Source organism: Apteryx rowi, unplaced genomic scaffold (genome assembly GCF_003343035.1).
Source record: "Apteryx rowi isolate R43461 unplaced genomic scaffold, aptRow1 scaffold_2, whole genome shotgun sequence".
Lineage (NCBI taxonomy): Eukaryota > Metazoa > Chordata > Aves > Apterygiformes > Apterygidae > Apteryx > Apteryx rowi.
The window spans coordinates 11,231,232-11,248,760 of NW_020448307.1; the positions used below are offsets into that span (position 1 = coordinate 11,231,232).

The following is a 17,529-nucleotide window of genomic DNA, read 5'->3' on the forward strand; positions in this document are numbered from 1 at the left end:
CTTGGCTTGGCCTATCCCATCCTGGCAGATGCTGGCATACATGGGAATAGATGGCCAGGCATGGCCTCAGGCAGATACAGACCAAAAATAGAGATATTTCAGCCAGGGAGACGTTAACAGCCAAAGAAATTTTACTTTTACTTTCAAAACAGCAAGTTAGTTTTCCCAAGAGCTTCAACCAATTTGCCCTAACAGAACAGAAGCAAATTTAAAGTGGTTCTTGTTTTACACTGCATTCTTCCTTCTCCAACCTGAAATTTGTCATCTAGGAACAAAACAACCAGAGAAACTCTTATCACTGGCAAAGTGACTTGTAAATGAAACCTGGAAGGTCTGACTTTTCCTTTCCTGTTGCAAAGCAAAGAACACACAAACCGAACTGGCTGTAAAACTAGTTGCATGTGCCTGCACTTTCTAATGACAGCACAGCTTGTCTTGGCAAGTAATACTTGCCTTATTAAAAAAAAAAAAAAAAAGACTGCTTTTGAAATAGTCTTGATCAGTACAAGAGTTGTAGAAGTGATTGCTGTCCTCTGATWAGAGGACATCAAGCTCTGCTATTGAGACTTCCCAAAAATATCAGAAAAAAATATTCTGTTTCTTTGCAATTGGATCTCATTGTATGTTAGTGTTTCTTTTTGTTTATCCATTTACTTATGTCTCTGTTTTCTCTCTAGCCATACTGTAAAGTTCCATTCCTTTTTCACATTTAGTATTAAGAAGTTTTTCTTATATTTCAGCATTTCTAAAGCAGCCAGGATCCTGACTGTCAGTAGTGATGTCTAGACATAGTAAATCCTTAAACTCAAGGCTTTTGCCCTCGAGAGAGAGAAATGTAGCAGTATACAATTGCACATGTCGTTCCCTGAGCAGTTTCAGGTGCTTTGTAAGGCTTATTTCTTTCTGAGCCTACAGCTTGTTAAAATGAAATTTGGATCAAGTTTTGGACTGAGAATTCACGTCTACTGTATGACTGCATTCAATCCCATGGGTTGCTTCAGGTCAGCTTCAGTCAACTACCAGCAGAGCTTCTCTTTTAACAGTAATACCTGTCCGGCAACACAAGTAAGCAACAGAAAACCCATAATCAGTACACGTGACTGATGTATCCCACACTCATGAAACCCCTAGTAAGTCCCCAAGGCTTTTTTTTTTTTAATATAAGATTAAACAGTCAAAAAAAAAAAAGACAATGTACAGCTCATACAAGCCTGTAGGAATACTGAGAAGCCATAACAAATGGCTAATTAAGAAAAACAAAACAATTGAGCTTCACAGCATCTTCCCAGTTAACCCTTAAAGAGGGATAGCATGTAAATTCCAGAAGCCAAACCTAAGCTGAAATAACAGACACTGAAACATGGGGCACGTTCCAGGAAGTCAAGAAACTGCCTGCCACCTGCATTCAGGTCAACCATTTTTACTTTCAACTTTAAAATCAATAATTCCATGTTTTTTCTTTTGGACAAATAAATTAAATCAACTGTTTATTCCATTTTGGGTTCTAATGCTTGTTCTCCTGTCTCAAGGCTCACGACTCAGCTGAAAACACACTGTGAGCTGATGTGCAACATTTCCGTGGAAATACAGCCCCACCACACAACTCGGCCCTGCTGTCATCCCCTCTACAGCTGAAACACAGTAGGAGAAGCAGCAAGCAATTTCTGTGATCATGGTAAAAATGCAAGGCAAAAGCTGAGAGATCAGAGAGCACCCAGCCTTACCTAGCAGCTCACTTTGAGCTGTGATGCACATCGCCTGTTGTTATGCCCACAAAGTTCTGCTGCAAATGTTTGAAAGGAAGAGGAGAAGGGAATCAGATCAGAACAACAGAACAAATGCATGATCTAAACTGCTCCCCTTTTCTTATACAACCAGCTCAAGCAGATCATTTTCACCTGTGGAAGGAAAAAAGTCAACCAAACTGGGTTTGAGAAATTCTCCTTCTCCTTGATGTTTGGCTTTGGGGCTGTTAACTAACCTGCACCAGTCCAATGGCTCATACTCCCTCCCAAGAAAGCAAAAAACATGTATTTATTCACCTTATGGGTTCAGATACTTCTGTAGTGACCATACTGGGTTGTCTGGACACCAAATCTCCACTGATGTTAGGATAAGGAAGTACAAACACATTGTTCCCAGAGTTAGTTTAGAGGTGAGCCCATGATGAAAATATAGACAAAAGCTGAGGTAGGTAGCCCACTTGGCACAGCTGATTGACTTTAATAGGTGTTGATTACGCTGCTCATATTGCATGAAATTAAAAAGCTTACAAATGTTATGAGCCATTACCCTTCCATTTAAGAGAGCTTATGACATGTTAGCAACATTTAATGAAATCCTTTTCAAAATGCCATAGGCAGCCTCAACGAGATTTTGCTTTGAAATGTAACTTGTGGAGTTATTTCAGAAAGTTTGTTTACTTCAGAGCTTCCTTCTTTCGGTATGCAAACAGACCTTGCAAAGGTGGAATACTTCGGTTGCCTGTTTTGCTCTGAGTGTGCAACACACAACTCCCAGGGAGAGCACCAGCTTGTTAGACAAGCAATAGGGAACATGCAAAGCAAGACCCAATTCTAACCTACAAAATTTCCTTGAAAATTCAAACTTCAGAGACTTCTGGCCAATTTTACTATGAAAGTAGAGGGAAATGTTTTCACAGTTGCTGTAAAATTTACTTAAACCTCTCCAGCARGCTGGAAATATCACAGAGCCACTAACTGCCCCCAAAGCTCCRGGGCAACAAAAGTTCAGGCTGAAGTAGGATTTTTTGGATTTTATTACTTGAGAACGAAATTTATTAAGAGGAGAGCATATCAATTTTATAAATCCCCCTGGATGCTCACAGCCTACTGCCATATAGACTTGAATCTGCTCTGGATGGTGATGGTAACAAGATCTGTGCATCAACTGAGGGTGCTTATGCCAAAATGATGCYTTTTGCAACTTGCTCTGCTGCTGCTGTGTATTTTTACTGCTTGGCCCTCTGACTGCCAGCTCTCTTCTCTGTTGATAGCTACTGGGCAAGCAACACTCAAACTGACCAAAGTGAGAGAGACTTTTATAGCAAACACACATAGGCACCAACTCTAATGACAAGCAATTTGGACTGGTGCCACAGTGCATGCTTAGCAGCCTCTATAGAGAGAATGTGAGATGCCCGGACATGGTTGCAAGGAAGCTTCCTTTTGTTAGCAATGCAATCATTAGCAACCTTGCTCTTTTTTTAAAAAATTAGTAGGGTTTTTAAATAATATTTTAGCATATGTTGCCAGAAATATCCCGAGAGAAGGAGTAAGCTGTGGAAACATTGTTAGAGGAAAAACTGTGCTTCAGAAGTTGACCTTTGATAGTGTGAGTTTTGCCTTCAGCCCTGAAGCCACCGTGGCAGCTCAACTGCCCCCAGAYGCAAACGTTAGGACACCAACATGAAACCATGTCCATGAGTGGCCAGCAGCTCTTACAGATCATTCATCTCACAGCAAGCATAAAGAAAGACTCCTCTCTTCTTTGGAGAGTCCATCACTGAAGGAGTAGCTAAATGCTGGAAGGACTAATGACCAAATCGCTGGTGAGAGTAAGGGCACAGGGACTGCTAAGTGACGATGGTGTGGTGAGGTGAACTTCATTTCCATCCTGTGATGGTTTCAGTGAGAGCACTCAAATCCTTAAGCACTTTGCTGGGCCAAATCATCAGGAACTAATTCAAYATCCTTTTATTGCCCTGTAAACTCTGACAAAGGAAGGAAAGGAATTGTCCTGTCCCCTTCCTCAAAAAATACCATGCTTCTTTTGCGTTAGGTAGCTGAGCCTCTACTGAAGGCTGAATTTTTACTACACAGCTTGAGAATAATATGAAGTTGCAATTATCTTGMCATCTGCACTACCTCTTTTCATGGGTGAATGTTGCTTTTTAATCTAAATTAGTATTGTATTGTTTATAAACGTGTATTTATGGCAATGAGGCAGATAGCCCCCATTGTGGGCACATGTCATTATTTAATTCAAATACATGGTTTATTGCTTTTCAGTGTGTATTTTTAGCTCTGGAGCAGGTAGACTTGCAGAGCAAATAATATGGAAGAATACCTGCATTACAGAACTGCTTCTGTGCTTTAAAATTATACCCCTCTTCTTCTGGATTTGAACATTGTGAGACAAGTACATTGGCAAAATAATTATTTATCAGTCCTAAAAGCTTCCTTTAAAATTTCCATCATTCAAACACTGGCTGGGAAAAATGGAAAGTACAGAAAAGCATATTTTATGCACTAGCTAGTCTAGCTTTTATGCTGATAAGAACTTACTAAACACCAATAAAGGGAATAGCAGTTATCAGCCCTAATCTGCAACTGCGAAATTTTTAGGCCAAACAGATGTCCTTGTAGAATCACAGTCAAGTATTATGATGGGCCCAATCCCTTCTCCACCGTAGTCACTAGTTATTTCCTATGGCTGCAGATGAGAAGGGTTTGCTCCACAGCTCTGAACAAGCACACTGTTCTCAGTGGCGCCTGCATGACCCGATCCCGAGGTGTTTCCCACAGTGAGCAGAACTGGGACCTCTAACATCACCCCAAAAAAAGGAAAATAAAAAAGACACTGCATTTTGCCTCAAGGATTTTTTTGGACATACAGCATTCCTCTTTTAAATTGTTTTTGTTTAGTTGATTACAAACAATAAGAAGTAGAACTTCAAGATAAAACTGGCACAATACACTAATAAATCTCTTTTTTTTAAAGGGGTTTAAAATCTCCTCCTCAAAATCTGCTCAGTGAATTTTGCCATCATTTATACCTGTGCAGCAAAAGAATAACTTTGAGTWCCCTCAGTTAGCAGAGGAGAGGCAAGAAAGGTTTGTGCCCACAACGCGACGGGTGTTCCCAGATGTACCCACCGCTACGACAGTCTGCCAAGAGACGAAAGGGCATGGTCCCAGTCCAGAGTTTTCTACTGCAAAGTATCTTGATCGGGCAAATCCACTTTGCTAAAGAGTGATCATGTCACCTTTAAAAGGATACAAGGTAAGAAAATTTAAGCCCAGGTGTAAACATTTGTAAACTGAGGCTTAAATTTCTATCTATTCACTTGAAATGAACATTGAAAGGGCAAAAACATCCTAACGCTATCATGGCAATATCTTTCTCTGTGTCCTAATGCTGAGATTATCATCTCATCAGTTGTTGCACACTTACCCAGCGGAATAATTCCCTTGATACTACTGTATAACCTCAGCACACGATTTTATTTCTATTGTTATTGGAATAGAAAATACACATAGTGTATTTTCTGCCCTTTCTTTTCTGTGCTGCTTATAGACCTGGATGTGGCAAACTTCAACACAAAGCAATTGCATGGAAGAAAGCTAAACCTGTGCTTAGAGTAAGTTTGAAGGAACCTGCTTGTTAGCAGCTATTCTCAACAGAGGCAGGAAAATTTCCATTTTTAAATCTCCATTCAAATTAAGTCAATGAAGACTGAAGACCACAAAACTGTTACKATTGCTTTCCAGCATATCAAATTAACAATTTGTGCTGCTACATGCAACTTTTAGTCAAAGTTTGTCTGATTTATAAGCAGGCAGATGGTTCACACGATTGTCCGCCATAAATTACAACAGTTAGAAAGACAGTTACATTTTGAGAGTGACAGTGCAGCTGAGCTACAGATGGGTTTATAGATGACCCTTCCAATTTTTAATAATCTCCATAATTTATGTGCAAGTAAAGAAGCGCAAGGATTCCTAATGCACCTTCTTGACTAAGTACAAATCACTTTTATTTACGCAAGCAATACTTCATGGTCCAGTTAACTTCTTAATTAAAGGCAGCAAGATGCTCATGTTCCATGCAAGTGGCATGGAAAATAATGTTTAGTGTGCAATATGTTCAGCTGGGAGTTTAAGATGCTCTCATCACTTCTGGAGAACTGAATGCAACTATCACATTTCTTTGAAACAAGACTACAAGGTGCAAACTCTGCTACCGCTAGTTAGCATTCATTACTCTAGACAATCCTTAGGCTCATGCGCTAACAAGGTTATGTTTATTTACAAGCTCCGATGCTTACAAATAGGCTGCTAATCCAGGATGCACTACAAACCGAGTATCGTCGGGCCAGGACTAGTGTGGGAAACAACAGGAAGAGAGACCTTTGTGATATGAACAGAAAGGGATTTGGGAGTTCATTCTTCAGTGGATGAGGGAAAAGGAAAGAGAGCCCAGATGGTTTAATTCCTGAGACCAGAGGCAGCAGAGATACAAAATGAAATTGGCTGGAAACAACTTTTAAAAGCCATTTGAAGAATTGTCTGTGATTTTCATGGCCGCTTCTCCTGTATGTGACTGAACCACTTCCAGCATCATCCTTCTGCTAATGTATTTGAGAGAAAGTCCAGAAACATGTCTTTGTTGAGTTGTCAAGAATCACATGCCACAGTACAACACGATCTGTTCTTGGTCGTAATTGCAGTTACAATGAGTTGCCTTCCAAAAAGAGCTCGAGCTAAAYGCAGCTCCTTCCTCCAGAAGGTGATAAAGGAGGTAGTACCTAATGAAAGCTCTTTAAGGCATAAATTACGAAAGCTCAGAGGTTCCCCTGCAGCCATGGACTCTTGAAATGACACTTGAGGGGTTTTCCTCCTGTCTAAGCCTTGGTCTTCCCTTSCTGCCAAAAGGGGTTAATTTGAAAAAGGAATGCACTTTGAAGAGGAAATCCCAARCTGTCTTTAAACCTGAAGGTACAGTTCCTAAGAAAGTGAGTCTGTGTGTACTTTTAATTACCTTTTTCTTAGGATTTAGAGAWGCAGCAGAGAAGGAAAGGCATCAGTGATGAATTTGGGCTTTCATGTATTATTCAAATGTGCTTGGGAGAGATTTCCCCAGGGACTGCACAGTGTGGGGAGCTGCACAGCTGACACGTGCAAGTGGCACAGGTGGCAAAACCGAGGCCGCGGGACTGCTGCCACGGTCACAAAAGGCGATGCTACTACCCCTGCGCTTTCCACACAGCACCAACGCCACAGAGTTTACTGCGTCACTTCATCTACTAAATGGAACGACACTGAAATTAAATTTGCTTTTTCCTGAAAATCTGCTATACATAAACAGCAACTGAAAACCTTCCGAGCTTTAAATAAAACCATTATCTATTACTGTACACAACTCATAGGTTGTACAATTAGATATAAGAAAAATATTATACGTCAGCATATTTCTRGATTGCTCTTTACTATTATTTTTCATATCGTTTCTGTTACACTGTGCATATTTAAAGCCACATTATGCTCTTCTGAAAACCGAGAGAAGATTATTATGGAATTAGTATGGATGTTTGTCTGTATTACTGAGTATGGCACTTTGTTTTAACAGTATTCATCAAGCTCAGGAACCACTAGTAAGACAGTAGTCTGGCTGGTCACACTAGTGTTCTTTAAAAAACGCAGCTTCRGTTATTCAATAATATTTGCAAATATTCCAAAAGTATCATCCTCTGACTGACTGCAACTATTTCATGCATAGAACAAGAAAGTAAAAATTTACTGAAATCAGCAGGATTGCACCTGTAGCTACCARCCCTCTAGTAACTGCAGCATTATGAGAGCTCTGCAACCCAGCACAGGCTCTTCCCATTTCAGGCCACTGAGAAGCTGGAGAAACTGTACGCAAGGCATATAGTTCAATACAGTCTCGAGGCCTCATCTACTGAAGTCAACAGAAAGACTCTGACTCATAAGGTTGTAGATCAGGCCTTCTGGCTTGCAGCTAGATCCTTCTCTGGGTAACAGCAAAAATAATACCAGTCCTGGAGGAGGGATAAAGCAAGGAGCCTACAACAGGCCTTAMCTCATGGTTCATGTTCCTCACATTCGTTAAACTGTCAATGGTGTGGAAACTAGTTTCATAGTCACATAGTAGCAATTCTTCAGTCTATTTATCAAACTGTGGGTTGCACTTTTTCACACACCTTATGCTACAAAGTATAGGCCATACAAGGTTCTACAGTTGGCTTTCAATTCAGAGATGAAATTATTTATTGGTATGAACGTTTTCTCACTAACTTTTCTTCCTAAATGATTATGCTTGTTCAAATCAATTCACAGCCATCTTACAGAGGTTACAACCTTCAATAATTAAATCAGATAGTGTATTGGATATTGTGTTGATTATGCTACAAGTTCCAATTTCTTCAAGACCACTGAAACGCTGAGATAAAGGGATGTTAACTTTGTTTAATTAGCTATATACCATTGTTATCAACATGGAAGGTTGGTATCTGACTCAAATTAACACTTCAGATCAGGAAATAAGATAGATGACATATTCTGTGAAGAATCCTGGAAACTATACACAATCTTTTCAGCTATTTTAAAGCTGCTCAGGACAAACAGGATTGCATTAGAAAGAACAAAAGGCATTGACAGTCAATGAAATATTACTATGAAAATGCTATTTCAATCACACTTGGGTTCTTTCTCATTTTCAGTTGTTAACATTCTTGCCACTTTTGTCAAGCAGTCCCTCCTAGCAGCTTTGAATTTTAACTGCACATAATTTTAAAACACAACACGAAATAGGACTGAGCACATAATCTGCTTATTGTGCCAGCAGACAGATCAGGCCCTTGTGCCAAGGTATCACCTGTCTGCTCACTGCAAAACAGAGGACCACTAAAATGCAGACTGGATTTCACAACTGCCTGCAACCCCCTATACCTAGAAAAAAATACTAATTTCAGATGAAGATTGTTTATGATTTATCTCAAAAGGATACAAAAAGACTTGGAAGCATTTTATCTGTGGTTTACACAGACACAATCCACGTACATCCACCTCGCAACTGCCCAGAGGATATAGTACCTGGATGAAGTACCCAAAGGACACCCACTGTCTTATCCCCTACATAACATTTGTACAGAGTGAATGACATAATTTATCCAACAACCACATCACCCTGCCACTTTGTGTTTTTTTGTAGTTAGGACTACAGAAATGTGATTATTCTTTCCCCTTTCCCCATAACTTACTGGTCTCGACCGGATTTCTTTGGCGTAGAGAGGTTTCAAGAATTCTGAATCTCCTTCTAGCTTTAGACCCTTGTCCGTGATTCTCAGGTTCCCCATTCCATCCTGAAACATGGACAAAAAGAAGTGACCCCATTAGTCACGATTACTAAATACACCAGGCTTCTAATAATGGAAAGATTTTTTTCTCTGCAAAGAAGAACATGTAAAGCACTGGGAGGCACTAGAGAATGCAATTACTTGTGTTATCCTTTTAGCTCTGTTTCCGTGAGAAAATTCTATTGAGAGCAATCTGCAATGCCCCCCAGTAAACCACTTACACAGATGAAAGATGTTCTTTTAAGCTAGTCATCTCTGCTCAAAGAGACACAGCAATGTTCTGAGTTAACAGGAAACTATTCACTGTAATATTCACCGTGTGGCTGTACATTAATATACCTGCTCATTCATAACAAATCCATATAGAGAATATGTGATTAATTTTACTGCACTGACAAAAAAAGCTTTGGTTAGGTAGGAGTATTTCAATAAAACGTGGCATGGAGCTGGACCTCTGCCATTTGGGGAATCTCTGCCCAGCGGAGAGGCATGGACTCTCTGGGGTGGCTTCTCTAGGGTTATCGGCCATTACGAAGAAAAGGGCAGGCAAAAAGATGCAGACAGCTGCTGAGTAGTTGCAATTCTCAAAGGCATCGTGTGCTTCTGATATTGTAAGACACACCATAGCTCTTTCAGAAGCCACGTTTATGGAAATATTTGCTGTGGGAGAAATAACTAAGTGACAGGAGTATGCTTTCAATTGACTGCTTGTCTATCCTGGGCTAAGTCCAGCGATGACCAGCTCGGGAGCGGGGCCTCGCTCTGCTCCTCGCCTGGACCGCGCGCGGCACAGCACAGCCGGTCACGAGGGTGGCACGTCACACTTGTGTTTTGGCAGATCCAGCATGGGCATTACGAAGGGCAAGCAGTGATGGAGGGTGAGGGAGCTGGGAATCCAACTAATCTGGATCTCTATGTCCAAAATATTTGCATCTGCCAAACCATTCTCCTGCCTTTCAAATAAGCATTGCAAAGTCCCAGGGATGAGACATTTGGGGACAGATTTCTCTCCTCTCCTCATTAAGATTTCATATTTGCAGCTCTCGATCCTCCTCTTCCCTCCTGCCCGGCACTGCATCAGGCTCCCCGGCTGCCAGCCCACTCAGCCGACACGTGCACGGTGCCCACTGCTCCCCGCACTCTGCTGTGAAAAATCTTCTTGACAAATGGTGTGAAGTGTTGGCTGCAGGCCGCCAGCAGACGACTGCAAATAGTCCATTTTCTTCAGAAATTGTTTAGTTATGTGTGTCCAAGGTGTAATGAAACATCTGACAAACTATAATAGCAAACAAAATATATGTCAAAATTTTGTACGCATTTTTCTTATGGTCTTTATGCAATAAGACAGGTATATGGATACACTGCCACAGAGTAGAATAGGGCTCAACTAAAAATATTTCACCTTTAGCTTGTGAGAGAAAGTCATAACTTTTACTAAGATGAGGGTTTAGGCTCATTTAGATTACAATTACTTACAACGGCATGTACGTGGAAGAAAAGTGGTGGTGGGGAAATTGCAAAAGATAAATGTATTATCAATAAACACATTAAAATGCAAGGTTTTATTTCTAACATTCAGAATCATTCTGAAAGTCTGCAAGGAGTGAGGTAGGTTGCTTTGTTTGCCAAGAAACAGAAGGTCTAGAGAATACCTTTTAGCATAAGTTTGATTGATGTCACTAGGATTACAGAGACTGACATTAACAAGATCTATGTCTCCATGTATATAAATTAAGACTGGGAAATGACCATGCGTCAGGTAATCAAGAACAGACACGGCAATCTCCAAAGAGATCCTTGGTTTTGTCCCATTTTTCTAGGCTAGGAAAAGCAGAAGGATGATGCTATACAATGCCTCAGGCTTCTAAGACAGGGCTGGATGCAATAATCACAAAATTGACAATAGCAGGAGCTCGGCGTGGGGAGGCGGTGGGAATGAGGAGACATGCATGTGAGCACTGATGGCAGCAGGAGTCATGCTGCAGTCAGGAGAGACACTGAAACCAAGGAGCTTGCAGGCCACAGCATGGCAGGAGGAGCAACTTAGAAGAGGAACAACTGAGCTATAAATATGGATATAACAGATGGCCTCCATGGCACCTCACCATGCAACTTAGGAACACCTTGAGAGGGTCTGGGCTGCCTCCTTCTCAGTACTGCTACACATGTCCTTAAATACAGAGGTCCACATCAAAAGAGCCACTTCAGAGCCTAAATAGCAGCAGTTTCAGAGGTTTAAGAGGAAAGAGGTATGTGCTTGGGTAGAAGCCCTAGAGAGACCACGAGAAGACCTAAAAAATCCAACAAAGCCATGTATATTTGGACATACATCTCGCATATTTTCTAATCCAACTGCAAAAAGTAAAACATGGCTGTCTACTCCCTCCTCCTCCCTTTATGGGTGCACAGCCAGCACCGCAAGAGTAATCACTGTCACTAACGGGGAATGGCTAACCCAGACGCATTTGTATGCATTACTGCCAAAAGGTGTGGGAAAAAACATGCTTCTAGAGGGATAAAAATCAAAGAAACAGCACGTGTCAGCAGTGACAGCGGTCATTTGCCAGAGGTTCCTCAGTCCCAAGAAATATCACTCCAAGTGTTGGATTCTGCCAAGCAAAGATCGTTTTTGCCAGAACGTGGTGTCTTATGAACAAAGGCAGGCTCGGGAGTGTTGGATGATGAAATGAATGCTGTCATATCATTTTGAAATGAAAGCTGTAAGTAAACTTTAAACAGAGACATATGCTGAGAATGGTATTGAGTGTTGAACGGAGGGGAATAAGAGATGGGTCATAAAGTGCCAGTTGCTACATTCCTTGTCCCAGGTGTAAAATACTGGCTTATTAATTCTGGGTTGGTTGTGGCACAGTAGGGGGTTCATTTATTTCAAGMAACAGTATGAAGGAAAATGAGCAAAATATGATTATGCACCAAAGAGCTCAGATTACATTTTGATAGTGGTATGCTTTGCTATTTTGAGTGAGCAGGAATTATTACAGCTATCTGCAGACCCTCACATGTTGAAAATGGGGCTTTTGCACTGCTAAAAAAGCTCTACAAAATCTTTCCCAAAATAGATATTTCAGTAAGGTTACAAGCCCTGAGGGGTTTCACACTGCAGGCTCGTCTCTGGCTTCATTAGGAAAAGTTGCAGGTCATGCGAGCTGGTATATGCCATGTACAGCTGCAACAGCAGCCACCTCCAGGGATACAAAATCCTAACGATTTCCAGGACTCACTCCTGAGCTGAAGTGGGGAAGTGCTCTACTAGTAACATAGGGAGAAATGCATAAAGGGACCTATCAAGCTGCCCCTGAGGCTTTGGCAAACCAGCCAGCAATTTCAATGGCTCCTAATTATTTTCTATCCTGATTATTAACACAGATCCGGTGTTCCACTTTTCTCTTCCCTTGCATGTTTCTCTTCCTTTCTCTTCTTCATCCTCTGTCTCCCATGTGGCCCCTACAAGATTTTTAGATGTGAAAAACATGCATATGGACCATATATTTCACATACAGCAAGTTCTATGCCTCTGAAAAGACACACCAGGCCACGTCCACAGGAACAACGTTCTACAACCAAAACATGAAGAACATAATTGATTTGTATCATATGAGCAGGTGTATGCTCTTACAAAACCACTGGGTCAGATAAAAAGAGATGCTTCACCATGCTACTCTTCTCAAACTCTGATATTCTTACTCTGACCCTCACTCACCGCTCCCTCCTCCTGTGGCTGTCAAATCCAATAAAACCTGCGCCCACCAGGTACCTCTTGACCACCTCTTGACTTCCCTGGTGTTTAGGATCAGGATGCAATGCTTAGCACTCACTCTGACCACAATTAGCTCTCTGCTGCTCATGTTACTCATGATTAAAGCTGACAGCTTTTCATAGTGGCATTCTGGGTCATCAGGGCAAAAACATGCACAGGTTGCAACTGGAGTTTAAAGTTAAAGGGAATCCCTGGTGCGCAACAGCACAATCATTATTAAAGCACATTCATTTATTATTTTCCATGAGAAAAGAATCAAGCAGCTGGCAGAATGATATAAAGATACCAAAATACACATATAGTAGAGAGAAACGGTTCTGGGAAAGACCACCTCATAGGTTGTTTTGGACAAAGAATCTTCACCGTCCCTAAATTACGTGGTTTAATAACACCTAAATGTCATACTTTGTTACACAGAATATATATAGATCCAGTCCTGTGAAATTTCATGGACCCTGACCTATATAATATAACAGGAAGCTGGCCAGAGTGACAGAGACCATGATTTTTTTTAATCAACATTGTGTCTGTGATTGGTATCTATCCATATCTACCATTCTGTTGCTTGTGAATAAGAAAAAACAATGCGGTACTGATTATTTGATGCAGTGGTATCTGACACTATTTGGTTCTCCTTTTCTTTCTTTTTTAATAGTAGCTTCCTAAACTGAGAACAGATGACTTTCTTTTGCAGGCAGAAGCTAGCTTTGTGAAAGCTTCCAGTCTAACCTGTGGAAAACAGGAGGCACTGAGTTGGGAACTTCCCATTACCACCTGCTTTGAATTATTCAGCTCTTTGGTAGAGCATGGTGAAAACTTTCACATCAATTTTATCATCCAAGCCACCTTTCTTCTTATACAACACCTTGTAATGGGGTGAGCATAAAAATTTATGTGCTACTGCTGACTGCTCTGTGTTAAAATGGGACAGCCATGGTAAAATCCTCAATAACATAAATGTCATTTTGGTGTTGCTGGATGAGAAAGGATTTTTTCTTTTTATTAGCTTGAAAAGGAACTCAGTTTAACATCCAATTACAAATGATGGTGCTAGTGTTAGGGGAACAGCTCAATATCGCTGCAGTCCCAACACTGAGGTTCCTCTCTGCCTACCGTGGTTGGCATTGTGGCTGTACGCGTAGATAAAGTCTAGCTTTTTTTGCCTCCCCTTTTAAAAGCTATGGGTTATTTTATACTTTGTTTTTTATTATATGGCTGGTAGCAGAGAGATTAAGTTAGCAGAATAAGAAAATATTGCACAGTGGCCAACATAGCTAGAGACATCTAATTGCTGTGGTGGATACCTGGATACCACACCAATCCRGATGGCGTTCACATAGTAACGGGGTAATTTTCGGAGGTGCAGAAGTGTGTCCAGCTACTGCCAGCTTCTGACCAGAAGGCATAGCTGCCCTCGCAAACTCTTCTCCTAGGTACGTGAACACACAAGACCTTCCCTTTTCTGCACCTTTTCCCTTCTGGGTCCTGAAGTGCTTAAGGGTGAAAGTCAGTTTCTTAGCTCCTGCTGCAATGCAGGGGGTCATCAATATGCCTTTTTAAAGGATGGCGAAGTGGATGCCCAAGGAGTACAAGAGACATTCTCCACTGGCGGAGCCAGGAGCAAATCCATAGGTTCCCACCAAAGCACTGAACCATCCTTCTCACCCAAGCTGCTTGTTGATTGACACATCGATGGAGAGGCAGAGCTTGAGGCACAACCCCGAGCCAAGCCCAGCGCTGCAGCTTTGCAAACCGTGCGCTCAAACAAGGGGCACTGCTCCCGGTTCAGCACTGCTACTGCTTGGGAAGAGCAATATCGCTTGTAGGGAGTCTGCCATCCATTGCRGGTTTATAAAATCAGGCTGGCTTGTGCCACAGTTTAAGCTAGTCAAAAAACAAAGCGGCGATAACAACACTTATTCAATGTGGCCTTTCATGCCAGGATGCACAGTTCTTTACAAACARTAAATTCAGTCGCACAGCTGCTTTGCACCTTCTCGTTTGTTCTGGCATTTCTGAACATAGAAGGCAAATTTGCTGTTTACTGAGGATTTCAGGGACACTAGTGATGGGGAACACAAGAGCCTCCAGCTGCCTGCTGGCCACCACCAGCCTCCTTCACCTGCCAATGTTCTGGGCTGCTTTGTGAACAGGAGGAGGGTGTTTCCTCATGTTTTTTCCTTCACCTCCATCCCTTTTCAGCTTACAGAAGCAAAACTATCGGCAGGCTTTGTCTCTGCATGGGAGGGGAAGTATTCACTTTTTTACTAGGAATAAACTGAAGTTATGTTTGGTAATGTCCTGCGGGAGAGAATTATCTTTGGAGACTGTTCATGTCGGTTGGCTCAAACACCTGATTATCATTGCTTGTATTAATGATTGCTGTGCTCTGCTTTGCTCCCAGATACGTGCAAGTTATTACACAGCTCAATACATCCAAAGTTAGGGAAGAAAAGAAAGAGAAAAAAGCAAATGCAAGTGACTTGTTCATTTTCCCCTACCTGGAAAATTTCTGTACTATTCTTCTGCCTCTGACTTGAGACCAAGGTTTCCATATTCCACAGATTTAAGGAAGGTCTATACCGATAAAGATCACTATCAGTTCTTCATTGTATCAAACATCATCTTGCTCTAATAGGATCTGCTCTCCCTCCTTCCCCTCAATTTCTTCACTTAATATGTGATCTAAAGAAATACACAGGTCTCTAGCTATGGATCAGCAGCAGAATTTCCCTACAGAAGTCAAGAGAAACTAAACACCTGCCAGTAGTCTCAGCCTTGTAAAAGTAAGACTGGTTACACAGGAGAGTCCAGAACAACATAAACTCCCAAGTAAGCGGACAATGTGTGACAGGTTGTGCCTCTGCGATTAACACAGGTAAGAGACCTTGTTTTGAGAGCTCAGGCCACATGTGGGCTCAGGTTCATGTGAACGGTAGAGCAAACCAAGTCTGTGTAGCGCTGTCTTACTAACTGACTTGACATATGACTGTATTGCTCTATGTACAGATACACGCTTACGTTTTGACTCACACTGCTAGTTCTCATGTCCATGAGTGGTTTGCTTCCTAATTTGCTTGAACCTTGTTGAGGTAAAGGAAAAAAAGACTTTTCAGCTATCTGTAGAGAAACACATTACTCCTTTACCAATAATGAAATGCAGTATGGAGAAATGCCAGTCATTTACCAATGACTGTTCACCAAACACCTCACACATACACACCATTCATAGCAGAAAAACTGCAAGACAGTTTGCAGTAAATCACTATATGCTGAAAAGTGTAAAGACAATGGAAGAAAAAGCAAACAAATGTTTCTTATGTTTAGTTTCCAACACTGAATTCCATCAAATTGCAATGTGTGATTAGAAAGAAGAAATGATTTCTCCTTTCTCTTCTTGCTGTACTCTCCCTGAACGCATTTTGAAATGTTTGATTGCAGCCYGCAGTACATCCTTGCTAATCAGAGAGAGGTCCAACAGCCCATCACCAACTCTGACTCTCACAGCAAATGGGAGCATACAGAGCAGACTTATATCTGCAAACTGCASTGTTGCTGGAGCCCATGCATCTGCATGAGGTACAGGTGTACTCATAAACATGTGCAAATCCTCACCTTCTATTAATGTGCACTGGGCACTCTGACTGCCACTCAGCCAGGTGGCATCTGAAGAGGTGATGCCAGGGAAAGCACTTCTGCAGCAACAGGAGACATGACAAGCCATGATCTTAAAACAAGGTGATGCATTTGGACAATGGGGTATGTGTCAAGACCAGAGATATCATTACCRCCGCTGGCATGTGACGGATGAGTCAGGAGGGTCCACAGAAGGAAGCAGAGCAGTTGACTCTGTAAAGACCATGCATCCAAACTGATCCTAAAAGCAGAAGAGCCTGAACATTGATGGGAATAATCTCCCTCTTCTGACTGCYTATTGACCTCAGATGTACCTTACAGAGAAACAGGTAGTGCTTCCATTTAATGGTGATCATCACAGTGTAGGATAGCTGTGCTGAGACATCAGTGGGTGAAGGAAGGTGACTCCAAACACCTTGCATCACTATGGGACCATATGTATGCCCTCTCCAGGGAAGCAGGAAGACGCAGATAAAGCACAGCTAGAATCTTAGCAGCAAATTGGTGCACTAAAACAACATTATAAATTGCAAGACTAGCAAGAAAATGGAAAAAACTAACTCCCAGAAGGCTCTCTCCAGAAGCTCTTGACAGTCTGTGAGAAGACATCTCTACATAATGTCTGGTGCTGCAGTAATCAGTCATAGSGAAATGCGAAGCTCAATGAGCAAAGACCAGCTGCAGTAGTCACCCACCTGATGATGACTTCTAGAAGGTACYGTTAAAGCTGTAAAAGCTATGAAAATACTGGCCCTCACTTTTATTTACTTCCTTCCACAGGTTTGAAGTCATTGTGATGACCACAAAAAACTCAAGCGGATATTAACTTACCAAAGAATTATGCCCAAAAGGAGGAAATTGCCTGCAGGTCCCTCCCCTAACAGTAAAACTCAGTCAAAATCAAGTCTACACAAAGCTCAGAACCCTTTTTCTCTGTTGGAGAATTTCTGTTTTTGTGAGTTCCTCTGATTGCCTATGGGAAAAAAAGGCAAAG

General features: G+C 41.5%; 1 protein-coding gene across 2 annotated transcripts in view; it reads right to left on the bottom strand.

The window, feature by feature from the left end:
* Nucleotides 1-17,529, bottom strand: part of SGCD (sarcoglycan delta) — a 140,398-nt gene that overhangs the window by 72,054 nt on the left and 50,815 nt on the right. For both annotated transcript variants that reach the window (XM_026063370.1, XM_026063371.1), the window contains exon 2: nucleotides 9,026-9,127. In XM_026063370.1, coding sequence (XP_025919155.1) covers nucleotides 9,026-9,127 — 102 coding nt within the window. The remainder of the gene's footprint in view (nucleotides 1-9,025; nucleotides 9,128-17,529) is intronic.